Genomic DNA, 14,190 nt, shown 5'->3' on the forward strand with positions numbered 1-14,190 from the left:
GCCGATAATTCATAAATTTTATTTATATATTTTCACTTTTTCAATTATTTTTAAAAAAAAATAATATATTTTTTTAAATTATCATTAATTTGTAAAATTTAGATAGAACTAAAGTTTTAAGTAATTTTTTTCGCTAATTTTAATCTCGATAATTACATAAATTTTGAAGATATTGAGAAAAATAAATTTGTAAAAAAAATAGATAAGTAATACGAGATAGAATGACAGATATAATTGAGGATAACGAAATGTTAAAGAAAAAATGAATAAGTAATATAAGACAAATCGACTAAACATGAATTTAGAACATATTAAGAAAAGTGAAAGTGAATAAGTAATATGAGACGGATGAAAGGATTAATGATATGCTTTTATTATAATACCCCACACAAACATATATTCCATATTAGATATAAATATATACTATGGTGAAATGTTATATATTTTTATATCTATATTTATGTATAAATAAAATAATATTTCTTTTGTATTTTTTTTTTCCTTTTTTACTTTTTCCTATTGTGAGAAGCCAAGAACTGGTCAGCACTCAGAATATTTGAGTCTTTTGTTGAGATTTCAATATCTTTGAGGGAGCAGACATTTTTGGGGGTTGCACTTTTTTTGAAGTGGGATTATCTGATTACAGCTTAGCTTCCACAGTGTTTGGTGCTTCCAAGTTTATTGCTTTGTAAGGTCAAGACAACAAAGCATGTGATCTGAAGCAAAGTTTAGCTCTTTTTGGGACTTTGAATGTCATATTATCTTTGATTTTTTTTCAGTTGGGTCTGAGCTATTTTATCTGTTTTATGCTTTTAATCATCTGGGGTTTGTTGAAAAATTGAGTCTTGGAGAAGTGGGGTGGATATTTTTTTGGAAATTTTCTGTTGCCCCTTTGTGTATTTCCTTCTTTTTGAGTGAATTTAGGGAAGTGGGGTTTTGATTATTTGTTTGATTTTAGGGGTTTTTGGTGATTTTAAGGTGAAGGGTAGAGAAAAGTTGACATTTTTGTGGAGTTGAGGAGGTTGATGAGGGTGGGTGGGAGGGAGGTGGGGTTGTTGGTGGGGTTTTCATGATATTTGAGTTTGATTTTAGGTATTGCAAAATATGGGATTAGGTGGTGATGGTGAAAAGGGGGAGTCTTGGGATGTAGAGAAATCAAAGGGAAAGAAGAAAGAGGTTGTTGAAGAGGAAACTGGATGTTGGACTAAGTTGTGGTTTATTGGTAGCTGTATCTCTTCAAGATCTAAAGTTGATAGCTCCATAAGTGGCATCAGTACTCATTGTGGTAACTCTTTGCTCATTTTGAATAAAAGTTGCATGAAAAATGTTATGATTTGAAAGTCTAATTGCTTTCTGTTCTATGGATTCTTTGGAAAAATTTGCTTTATAGTACCAAGGACATGTCTTATTATGTCTAGTGTTTTGGTTATTGAAGTGTTAGTCTAATGCTTTTATCTACTGATAAATTGAGGTGGAAAGTTGGCTTGCACATATTTCTTGTACCGGTACTAGTTGATGATGTTAACTCAAAAGGGTAATAATGGGGGCACTCTAAAAAATTTAAAGATGGAAGCTGAATTTGGAAAATTGCCAGAGGCCTTTTCTCAGTAACACTAGGAATCTTAAACATCCGTTTGCAAAGGCACATTTTTTGTTAGGGTGATAATGTCAGTATTCATATCAAAATGTTAGTGCAAGCTAATTCCTGTCGCTGTGGTTGGGTTTTCTTTACTTATATGTTTGCATGTGTATGGCCTAATTTGATATCCAAAAATTAACAATTAACTTGTATAATGTGAAGCTGAAAGAGCCACTTAATTTGCGATCACCTAAACAATACTGTTCTTGTATATACCATCCCCATCCTTATTCTCTATGAATATGACTCCTGCAAGGGTAGCAATTATCTCACAAATGAGAGAACTTTGAGCTGACTTTAGGGTTGATTTAGCACCCTTCTTGTCCTAGTCCTTGGTTTCTGTCTTTTGGTGTTCATGCGGGTCTTTCCAAGTTAGTGATTGCTAACGCTAGTTCCACTGTATGAGGACAGTATTTTGGTTGCAACGGAAGTTAATATCTCCCCTTTTTGGGTTGCTTGCTTCAGTAATGCAAATTTGTTTGTGGATGTTAAATTGTTGAACTGTTGTCTTCTTATAATTATCACCTGATGAGATTACTTTCGAGGATTGAGTTAGGTTCATGGTCGGTTTTCTTATCATGGCATCAGCGACACACCTTCACCGTTTTTGTTTTTTTCCAATGTTGGGCACCCATGTTATGTCCATGCTACAAAGTCCAGTTCTTGGCATTAGGCGGTTGTCGTCCCTTTGTATGGTCTTATATAGTATTCACCGATTGAGCTAGTTTTTAAGGTTGAGTTAGGTTCAATGTCCTTTTTCTTTGATCACATGAACTATCTTAGGAGAATCAACCAAATATTTTTACAAAATAACTATCCAATTGAAGTCATAGATCTCTTGACATGATAACATATCAATAAATAATTGATGACCTTGTGGACTTATTTTCTGCTGGAGTACTTGTGAACTTGTAGCTCTTATTATGCCAACTAGCATCGTGTATGCATTTTGTTTGTAGTTGTTTGAACCCTTCTCTTTTTGTAACTAACATTTTATTAATCACCAAGGATGAATTATGCAACGGCATAGCAAAACTATCACAATTACTATCTAATTGATATCAGAAATAAGTAGCAGAAAAAAGCAATAAGCCATTAGAAGAAAAGCTGTTGAATCTTTGCCCTGTTTAAACGTTTTGTTTTAGGAAAAAACAGTTATAACTTCTTATGTTTTCATTCAAGATAAATATGCCTTTGTTCTAACTTCTTGCATTGCTTTAGCAGAAAGTAAATCTACAAATGACACAAGCAGAGACCAACCTGTTGCACCAATTATCTCATCTACGACTACCAGCAATGCAGAAAGTAATTCATCCACCTCCAAACTTGAAGAGGAGCTTAAAGTTTCTTCTCGGCTTCGAAAATTCGCATTTAACGATTTGAAGTTGGCAACAAGAAACTTCAGACCAGAGTCCCTTCTTGGTGAAGGGGGTTTCGGATGTGTCTTCAAGGGGTGGATCGAAGAGAATGGCACAGCACCTGTTAAACCAGGGACAGGACTTACTGTTGCTGTGAAAACACTAAATCATGATGGACTTCAGGGTCACAAAGAATGGCTGGTTTGCAGCTCTCTTCTTTTATTTATTAAACCTTAATTCTGTGTTTATCTTCTTTTTCTTTTTACTTTCATTTTTGGTTTGCATTAAGTGTTGTCCATTTGGCAGGCTGAAGTTAATTTCCTGGGTGATCTTGTTCACCCTAATTTGGTTAAACTGATTGGTTACTGCATTGAAGATGATCAGAGACTGTTAGTTTATGAATTTATGCCTCGAGGAAGCTTGGAAAATCATCTTTTCAGGAGTATGTAACCGACTCTTCATTTTTGTATTCTTGAACATATTTGCTTCTGATCAATCTTTGAAAAAGAAAAAAACATTGTTAGTGGATCTTCGAGTAATATGTTTTGTCCATATTATTGAGCATTTTCTGAATACACTAGCTAATCTTGCAAGAGTAAGTGGGAACACCAACTATTAACATGCATATTGCTTGTATCATCTGTTAGCGTTGCTTTAGTTCCATAAGGTCTCTTCCTGCGGAATAGAACTTGGGTTCTCTCTAAGCTCTATAGCAGCATGCGATAAATCTATTTTTTAATAGAGGATTTACTATGATGTATGCAACTAAGCCTTGTAAATTTTTGAAATCCAAAATGGTATATGGATATCCCCATTAGCAAGGCAACCATTGATTTGATGCAGGATTTACTCATTGTTTATTCCCAGATTGAAGTGATGTCGGATTTACATAGAAGTGTTAGTTGGGTTGTTAGATTTTCTTGTATGTGTTAATGCTAGATTAAAGCCATGGGCAGCTCGAGGACCTATGTGATATATGATTTAAGGAAGAAACTTTATAGTTTGCCTTTGTTATTTGCTTCTGGAAACTTATCATTTCTGTTAGTCCATCATTACATTTGGTAGGTTTAATTACCATGTTGCAAGACAGCAAGAAGAATATGTCTCGGTTGATTTAGTAGGATAAAGAAGCTTGAATGAAGATTTTTTATCGTTTTCTAGAATTTCTTCCCATAAAATGGTAGAGAAATCTTTCACTGGGATTTACATGTAGCACTTATGTGAGGTCACTTATTTGATTTGAAGCACTTTTTGCCATTTTGGGCATGTCATGGACAATGCCTCAGTCAGTTTTGGATTTCTTATAGCTGGTCTAAATAGGAAGATTCAAAAGCTTTGGAATACTTTCTCAAAAAAAAGGCTTTGGGATACTATCGCAATCTGTCACTTGGACAATTTTTGGATGGGAAAAAAAGAGTAGAGTTTTCGAAGGCAAACATAGCAACATACATGCCGTTAAACAAAATTGTATATTTTGCTAGCTTTTTGGTGCAACCTGGCCATTGTAAAATGGAGTGGATACCATGATATGATTAAGGCCTTGCAGACTTTTGTAATTTTCAGTGCTGTTTATACATTTATAGCAACTGTCTCACTAATGTCATTGACTCCTATAATAACCTTCAAACAGATTACTGCCATAAACCTAGTCATATGCCCAAAAGAGATGTGCTTTTCATGTAATATACTAATATATCTGTAGAAGTATTCACATCTCTAACTTGTTTTGTACACCTGACCTACCAAAGAGATCTATTAATTTTTTTAGTTAGCGGGTATATCCTACCTTTCTGAGAGGATTATATGATTGTATCACCTACACGCTCTTGATTATGACCATCCCTTTTATGTTAATTGACTCAAGGTAGCACGGTATTCAATTTAGGGATGTGATCAAGTATTCTAAACCCTCAATTGAGTAGGACCCTGGAGTGGTTTGAAGTGATTGTGCTGCTCTTTCTCTTGTTTTGCTTTTCCTCTTTAAAACATTTCAATGGTGTATCAAGTCAAATGTGGTTCTTTAGAGTATTAACTGCCTGCAAACCAAGTACAAATAATGCCTAAATAGTGAGATGCACTAGAGGCTCCTCCTTTGAAATATGTTTCAGTTCTAAGCAATAATCATGATAAGTGATGATGTTTGTTGTATATAACTGAGCTCACAACTCAAGGTTCAACTTCAGTTTTTTGGGGAGATTGTAATACTATGAGCTCGGCCCTGAGCCCAGGCATCATGATTCTCTACTACACACAATACATAATGCACTGACTTCAATTTCTATGTAGCCATGGGCTGGAAAGATGAAAGTGAAATTGTGTGTTGGGGATGATGTTTCATGGGGAAGATAAATGATACTATCATACTTATATTTCCTGGTTTCTCTTTTTTCGTGCTCATTAGAATAACCAAAAGATGAAGCTTTTATAATTTTGCTTTTTTCCCCCTTAAGAATGCTGTCTGAATAAGTCTAGTGACAGTGCACTACTCTTCTGAAATTTTAGTGCCATTCATTATGTTACTATATTGTACTTTCTGCAGAAAATCTTTATGTTCAACATAGTCTCTGCTAATAAAGCTTTTATGTGCAGGATCCATGCCTCTTCCTTGGTCTATCCGCATGAAGATTGCTCTGGGTGCTGCAAAAGGTCTTGCTTTTCTTCACGAGGAAGCAGAAAGACCAGTAATATATCGTGATTTCAAAACATCCAACATTCTACTAGATGCGGTATGTTTGAATACATTGGAAAAAAGAAAGACGTTTCCCCTTTGAGTTTTTTTATTTCTAAATACTCTTCTCTCAGGATTACAATGCCAAACTTTCTGATTTTGGTCTTGCCAAAGATGGTCCTGAGGGTGATAAGACACATGTTTCTACTCGTGTCATGGGAACGTATGGTTATGCAGCCCCTGAGTATGTGATGACAGGTAGGGCTGAGATCTCGTAATTCCTACATTAGTTACCCTTTTGGTCGATTCCAGTTTATCTGTATTATGTGGCACTTCAAGTCTAATCTAGTTGGAGACTATTCTGCTCAAAAGACCACTTTCCTTGATTAGTTCACTCCAGTTTATTTATATTATGTGGCACTTCAAGTCTAATCTAGTTGGAGACTATTCTGCTCAAAACACCAAACTTGCTTTGAAAACCTTTCTGTACAACTCCATAACCTGAGTACAGACTCACAGTTAAAGAGTTTTCAATATGTTTGTTATTTGTTGAGTAAAACTTTCATTGGATGGCTGATAAGTACCTCTCTTACTGATTGTAATTTGTCCTACTCATTTGTCTCAGGGCATCTAACGTCAAAGAGTGACGTCTACAGTTTTGGTGTAGTTCTCCTTGAAATGATAACAGGTAGGAGATCGATGGACAAGAACCGACCAAATGGGGAACACAACCTTGTTGAATGGGCACGGCCTCATCTTGGTGAAAGAAGAAGGTTTTACAGATTGGTAGATCCTAGACTTGAAGGTCATTTTTCAATAAAAGGTGCTCAGAAAGCTGCACAGTTGGCTGCTCGTTGCCTTAGTCGTGATCCCAAAGTTAGGCCTATGATGAGTGAAGTGGTTGAAGCCTTGAAGCCATTACCAAATCTTAAAGACATGGCCAGCTCATCCTACTATTTCCAGACAATGCAAGCAGACCGAGTTGGATCAAGTCCAAGTACCAAAAATGGCGTTAGGACACAGGGATCATTCTCGAGGAATGGACAACAACATCCTAGAAGTCTTTCGATCCCAAATGGTTCTCATGCTTCTCCATACCATCAGCAGTTTCCTCAGAACTCACCAAAACCAAACGGCAAAACATAGTATTATTGGATTGACAAGTAATCTGTTTCTATCATTCTTTTCGTTTTCTCTCCAGCTATGAATATATTTTGTTGGCCACCTCCCGTTTTGTCGTTGGATGAACTGGCAAAAGGGAAGGAGTGCACAATTAACTTAAGTTGTGATCTTTGAAAATGCTGAACTCCCTCTTGAAAAGAATGTATTGTAAGCGGAGCTCAAGTCCATGGAGTAAATATTGTGTCGAATGTACCTCTCCTTCAGCTGATTTTCGCAAATATTCCTATTTTCGGCCTATATTTTGATCTTGTTCCTTTTAGGCCTGAAAACGTTTAATGTTTGTTCATATATTTTTCAACCTTACATATCAATATTTGACTCTTGCCATAAGTTTGGGATAACTTACAAAATTTTAACATTTTCTCATAACATCATATGATTTTAGAGGTTGCATAAGTTTAAGAGAAATGATGTATGCAACAGTCTATTATACTCTATACTTCAGCTTTTTTCCTTCAAGGATATGACCACTACCAAAGTAAACCTTTGGTTTGGAGCCATCGATTCTTGTGTTAAGATAGGTTGTCTATATTGCACCCCTAAAAGATAGTGACACGTGAATCTTAAATTCGGTAAGAACACGAGATGTTTTGAACATCGTAAATCTATTGGAGTTGTTGTTTTTGACCTTACACTTGTCCAGTAGAAGGTAGAGTTATCAAAAACCAATTTATCCTTAGCCTGCTGATCATGTAAGTGCATACCTTAATATATATATATGTTGTATCTTTCAAACAACTAATTTTTGTCAAGAGAAATCATAAGATGGATAGCATTGACAAGTTTATTTTTGCACTGACTACATCAATATTGGTGTTTAATTAGTCCATCTATCTACTTTATCATCCAAACATATGCCAAGAGTAAATTTGTGATAGTTACAGATAATAATACTTTCAGAGCTACAATATCATCTTCTTTCAACAACAGTTAATCTTGGAGTTAGTCATCCAGCTGAACATGCCAAGAATTAGCTCCACAGAGTCGAAACATCCAACTGCTTCGCGCTTACTTTCATGCAGCACGACGAGTTAACTGATCCTTGGATGTACTCTCAAATATCTTGTCAGCATTTCCAACTTCAAACCCGTCCCGCCTATGAAACTCCTCCACCTAAGTAGGTATCAAAACATAGTTGATCAAAGAGGCGTTTCATCGAAGTGCAAATAGTCTAGTTTACGTTCAAGCTACCTTACTATTGGAAAAATCATAAAATTGTATACTCCCATGAGGTTGAAAGTAGAACATATGGATTTAAACTACGCAAAATGCAACACCGTGAATTTAGTTAAGTCCCAAGAATAGAACCTAAACCTCGAGACTACTTCGAATTAAGATATTACAATAAGCATGTGTTCGAATCCAATCACAACACATGATATCTTTTTTAGTTTTTCAACTCAGCTGACAAATGATTTCCATTTTAAAGCTTAAGAGTAAGTAGATTTTATTCAATTACATTGCCACACAAGTATTTGAACAACCATAAAGGGTAGATGAAACGGCGATGATGCATTTTTTTATTCTCGTCTATGGTTATAAACAGGTGTTGGACGAACCAAGTCCATGTTATCGATTTATTGCTTTTACTGCAGATAAATATGCAAGAAAATTGAGGGATAACTAGAACTAACCTTTTCTGCTGGTAAATCTTTATATTGCGGTAGTACAAGTCTCTCAGCAAATTCAATGTATGAACAAGGTACTGCTTCTGTAATGCCGTCTGAAAATTCGAAATAGGTAGAATCTGCTACAGTTGAACTTTGCAGCAAAAGACCATCAGGGCTCACTGGAAAGAAAGAGAATAAATCAAGACTTCTTTGCAATATCAGGAGACCATTTTAAAAGAACAGTTGTCGCTTAAAAGAACGAGATTTCAAAATCAACAGGTTCTCTATGACGAAAATGAATTACATGTCGTCAATAAATGTTCCAAATATTCAAAAATATAATGAGCAATAACTTTCTGAGGCAAAAAGAAGTAACAGAACACAGCACCAAAAAGCTCTTCAACCTGGATTTCCTTCGTTGAAGTACCAAACAGATACACCAAGATAGATCCCTTATCAACTAACATCTTAGTCTAGCTTCCAAAAAAATTTGAAGATCACAGCGTAATGTTTTATTAAAGCGAGAGCTGTAATCTTCCTACTACTACGTACTAATTTACACTTAGTCAGGTGCGCATATTGCGAAGAAGAAAATCAGTAAGTTGGGAGTTGCAGGCAGGCAAAGACCCTTTACTTCTGCTGAACTAACAGGTATTAATAAAAAGAGTTCACAAGATTTTGGTTTCAGAACGGTTGCTGGGGTAAACACTGAACTTAATGAGAACAGATTAAGTAAAAAAGCAAGCAAATAAATAGTGTACTATAAAGTACATTATATATGATATGATGCAGCTATAATTAAGTATGGATATTACTACTCTCTCAGATTCAATTTGTTTGTCTTGTTTTGGCTTAACACGGAGTTAAAGAAAAGTAAAGAAAACTTTTGAATCTTGTGGTTTTAAGGTAAAGATATATACAATGTTCTAATATATCTTTTAATCTTTGTGGTCAAACATATCATTTTATACATAAAGTTACTTTATACTAACCCTTTAGAATACCCCCTTCAGAGTTCAAATTGAAACCATTTTCTTCGATAAATTGATTTAGATTTCCAATGCTTCTCAGATGTGATGCCAACCGATGGGTAGATATGGTAACATGATTCAATGCATATCCATTAACAAGTGTCCAGGCAGCATACTCACTCTCCCTGATAATTTCAACAATCACAACAGAATAACAATAATTAATTTGACAATGCTGTTGATGATAATTAGTGTTAAACTAGTTCAGTTGGTTGTAAAAAAGTAAAAAGGTATGAATTCTGATAGAGATGTATTAATATCATTCCCACTCTCTAAATGACACCAGTAAGCTACAATCTATTGAAACGTTACTATTCAACTTGATCCATGAGCTAGCACGGGGCATATAAAATACGTCATGAAATTAAAACATGGTGGACAATGCCCAGTACCTAGCCAGTAGTTGAAATTCCGAATACGAGGGTTTTTCCCATGTCAAAATCCCAAATGCACTTGCAAGTGCAGCATACTCTTTTCCGCAGTGCGAAATATTAGTGTACTTTTTGATTATTTCCTACAAGAAAAAAAAATGAATTTCCGTGTAACTAAAAAGTTGACCATCTATGAGATTATTTAGAAGTGACCTTCACTAGAGAAAAATAGAAGTTAGCCAGAATAAACATGAAATTTCTTTCTCTACTTCTGCGAGGTTGCGACTTTGAAGAACTGAAAGGTCTGAAATGTCACACTATGTCATATATATCAATCTTGAATTCAGAAAATATTCAAGAACAGTTGAAGTAAACCAGTAAAAGCAATGCCTCCACTGCAAAAGATATCATCAAGGTGCTTTCCAACGATATCAGGACTACTACAATCAGTACAATTACAAAACATTTTGAACTATACTCCCTTTCTTGGTCTTATTTTAATTCTAATATATCTAATTAAAGTCCAATATCTAAATAAATCTACACTTGAAAGCAAAAGGGGTATAAAATTGTTGGAAAATATCATACAAAAAAAGAACCGAACTTTTGAAATTGTGAAATTCATCCATTAGACCAGAAATTGTTCTGTTAAAAAAGCATACACAAAGCTATGTGAAGAAACTAGCTGATGAAAAACCTGAGCTTCTGGACTAAGCTGATCGACAAGAAGTTCGGATATAAATATTCTTGGCAATGGCCCGTGAACCCCACTCCCTCGACTGGAAGTTGATACCTTCGGAGGAGAAAACCAGAAAGCTTTCAACTTCTTAGCAGGGAATCTCAACTCCTCTCGTCGTTCGTAACCAAAATCTAAGAAGAACTTTGACATAGAATCAATGCCATGACCATTTACCTGCAGTGATCAGCACCACAAAAAAATGCAGTTATTAGTATGCTCACATAAACAAGTTTTTCCACATCTCCATCTCAAATTTTGCATTAAAGAAGAACAATCGTACCCCAAATGTCCTAAATGCAAAATGATCATAGCAAATTTGATCACCATCAGCAGAACGAATGAGCTCCAAAATAGCCTTAGCAGTGGGGTTTTTATTCAGATATATGGCTTCCATGTTCCCCAACACACTCCTGAAGAATGATTCACTTCCCTGAATACTCAAATCCAAAAAAGTTAGTCAATCAACACCACTCAAAAAAGAAAAATCAAAATCCCATTAGAAGATGAAAGTAGTGTTGCAAGCTCAAAATAACTAATTCATTCAAAATGGTGTTGGAGCAAACTGAGATTCCGGTCTTACAAACAGGACACAACGACAACAATTACGCCTCAGCTCCAAACAATTCAGGGTCAGCTATTTCAGTTCCCACTTCTTCACGTGAGCTCATTTCATATAATCATCATAATAATAACATTACAAGTTCCTCTAACGAATCCAAAACCTATTCTCAACAAGTATATCATTTCTTTTCCTTTCATTGTGCCATATAAACATTTCACTTGAGCTCGAGGGTCTATACCTTACTACCTCCCAAAATAGGGGTAAGCTATGCTTAAACACTATCCTCCCTAGACCCTACTCGTGGGACTACATCGAGTATGTTGTTGTTGTATTGACCCCTACAACCATTAATCAATATAAATATTTACCAAGTCTTGGCCCACAAAAACAATTAGATCCTCAATTAAGCAACATATTACAGACCTAAAAACCACAAAGATTGCTCGGATGGTAAGTACCCTCCACCTCCAACACTTATATATAGTCACCAAGAGAGCAAAACTTAAAAACAAAAACTTAATACAAACCTAAAAGGCTAAAATAAAAAAAAAGATTGTTCCTTTTTAACAACTACTATACAAAAAAAACCTTTTTTATCACAAAGAAATGAGCCAAATACACCACATACAAAAAAATCCTACATAGTAATGAGATTACAGCATGATTTAACAACAACTAATCAATGATTATACACAAGGGGTTTGATGAAATTAACCTGAAAAGAAGAATCTTGAATTACAGCTCCATTTTGAGGTTTAGAAGCAGATAACACTGAAAAACTCTGATTTTCCATAGGAGTTTTAGAGTTCAAAAAAGGGTTCTTGAAATTATTAAAATGGCTAGAGGAAAAAGAGATGGATTTTGGAAAAATTGATGATTTGATTGAAAAAGAAGATGAATTGACACTTAACATGCAAGATGGTAATTTGATCATTGATGACATCTTTTTTGGTTGTTTATTGTTCCTTAATTGGGCTTTATCAACTGAGAAAGAATACTTAGTGTTTCAATTTTTATGATTTAGTTTAATTTGATACGAAAATATTTTATTATTTAAATAAATATTTATATGAAGAAAAATTATTTAATAAGAATAAATTAATTATTATTAAAAGACAAAATATGTATATACTTTTTAAGTTAACTAATAAAAACATAAATCATATAAAATAAGACAGAGACGAAGGAACGGATCGGTGTTTTGTTGCGTAACGTTTTTGGATCAGCAAGACAATTGTTGGGACTCACTTACACGTATTTTCCATTTGGATTAACACAAACAAAAATTATTGATTTGTTAACTGAAATGATGTGCTGGATAACATTATTTTTTCTTAATTAAATATTTTAAATTTAAATATGATTTTATTTAAATATGGAATAATTATACTGAAATGTAGGTATCAACCATCAGATAAGTAATTATAAGTAAAATATTAACAAAAAGACATAGGAGTAATATATAAACGTATTATTTAACTTATTTTTAATTAATATTTATATCCTTTAATTTTAAATGAACACAAAAAGGTAATTAATTAAATTAATATACTTCTTACGTAACAAATCACATAAGATCCATATGATGAATCACATGTGATTTTACATATAGAACATATGTGTTAATATTATTTAATTTTATAATAATTTAAATATTTATATGCGTATACATATAATTGAAAGCTATAAATATGAGATCAAATTAAAAAATATATTCATATATTATGACTAAGAAAAATGTTTGAGCGCTTCTTTTGTAGAGAAGAAACAAACTTATTTTTTAAAGCAAAAAAATAAGTATTTATTTTATACTAAGTTTATTTGTACATGGTACCATACTAAGAATAGATCTTTATTTTTGTTTGTTCGATTTGGCGCACAAAATAAATATCTTATTTTATTTTGTTATTATGTATTAATTATTTTTAATTTATTGTTTCAATATAATAAATCATATTTTATTATTAATTTATAGAGAAGTGTCAAATCGAATATGACATATATGTTATGAATTTGGTAAGAAAATGTTTTGTGTGGACTAGTCCAATAAATTAGATAGATACATTTAAACATATTTTTTTTCCTTAATTGTCCTAACACGATAATTTAGTGAATAAGTTGCACACGAAAATTAAAGGTCCAAATTCAAATAATTAACGTCTATTTTGAAAATTTATAGGTTCAAGTCAAATAATTCAGGTTTATTTTAAAAATTTGTAAATTATCGATTTAAATTTTGATGAACAGATTTATTTAATGTTAATTTTCTTTTTATAGCAATAGATAAGCTAATTGCGTGCAAATTGATATATCGGCGAAATGCACTAATTTAAAATTAAGTCTAGTTGATTGATTACCATTTTTTTTAAAAAAAAAAATAGAAAAAAGGAAGAAAATAGTAATAAAAAGAAAATGTATGTTATATAGTCCTCGCAATTACTATTTGACAAAAATATAACCTATAAATTATCCTACTCGATAGTCATAATAAGATAAAACAATAAAAGAAGTGTAAAACTCATAGTTAATGACTAATAAGAGTAATACTATGACTAATCATACGGTTGTATAGAAGAATAAGCTAGAGACTGTTCAACTATCTAACTAACTCCTACCCTAATTTGTATCCTCAATAACCTACTAGATATCTAAGGTCATGTCCTCGATAAGCTGACGTTAAGTCACGCCCTGTCTAACCTTTTCTCCCCAATACTTCTTCGTCCTATTTCTCCCTCTCTTGAAACCATCCTTAGGTAACTAACCTCTCACAACATCTGTGCATCTCCTCTGCCCATACTTATACTATCACAAGTTTGTTTTCTATCGAGGTCACTCCTACTTTATCTCGAATATCTTCATCCATAATCTTATATTTTAATATGGTCATATATCCATCTCAACATCTTTATCTGATCTCTGAAATATAATAATAAAAATTAGGAAGAATTTTTTGAAAAAAAAAAGGAAAATTAGATACATATGAACAAAAAAACAAGCATGTTAGTATCACATTATATAACTTGAAATTTC

The 14,190-nt window shown here is 33.4% G+C and overlaps 2 protein-coding genes across 3 annotated transcripts; one reads left to right on the top strand and one right to left on the bottom strand.

The window, feature by feature from the left end:
* Positions 1-480: 480 nt before the first annotated feature.
* LOC107019826 (probable serine/threonine-protein kinase PIX7) lies at positions 481-7,135 on the top strand. Of its 2 annotated transcripts, none has more exons than XM_015220194.2 (6): positions 481-1,285; positions 2,861-3,198; positions 3,304-3,439; positions 5,587-5,723; positions 5,800-5,923; positions 6,291-7,135. In XM_015220194.2, exons 1-6 carry the CDS (start codon positions 1,105-1,107, stop codon positions 6,809-6,811), a joined length of 1,437 nt encoding a protein of 478 aa, XP_015075680.1. In that variant the 5' UTR covers positions 481-1,104; the 3' UTR covers positions 6,812-7,135. The 2 variants fall into 2 exon arrangements, with proteins under 2 accessions (XP_015075680.1, XP_015075681.1); XM_015220195.2 differs by having other exon boundaries at positions 483-1,285; positions 2,864-3,198.
* Positions 7,136-7,589: 454 nt separating this feature from the next.
* Positions 7,590-12,166, bottom strand: LOC107019827 (the record flags this gene model as incomplete). Its single annotated transcript, XM_015220196.2, has 7 exons — positions 7,590-7,960; positions 8,482-8,636; positions 9,450-9,613; positions 9,881-10,002; positions 10,557-10,772; positions 10,879-11,028; positions 11,876-12,166. Coding segments are annotated over 7 exons (1,197 nt in total), but the record flags the coding sequence as incomplete, so codon positions are not given.
* Positions 12,167-14,190: the final 2,024 nt, after the last annotated feature.

Source organism: Solanum pennellii, chromosome 5 (genome assembly GCF_001406875.1).
Source record: "Solanum pennellii chromosome 5, SPENNV200".
Taxonomy (NCBI): domain Eukaryota; kingdom Viridiplantae; phylum Streptophyta; class Magnoliopsida; order Solanales; family Solanaceae; genus Solanum; species Solanum pennellii.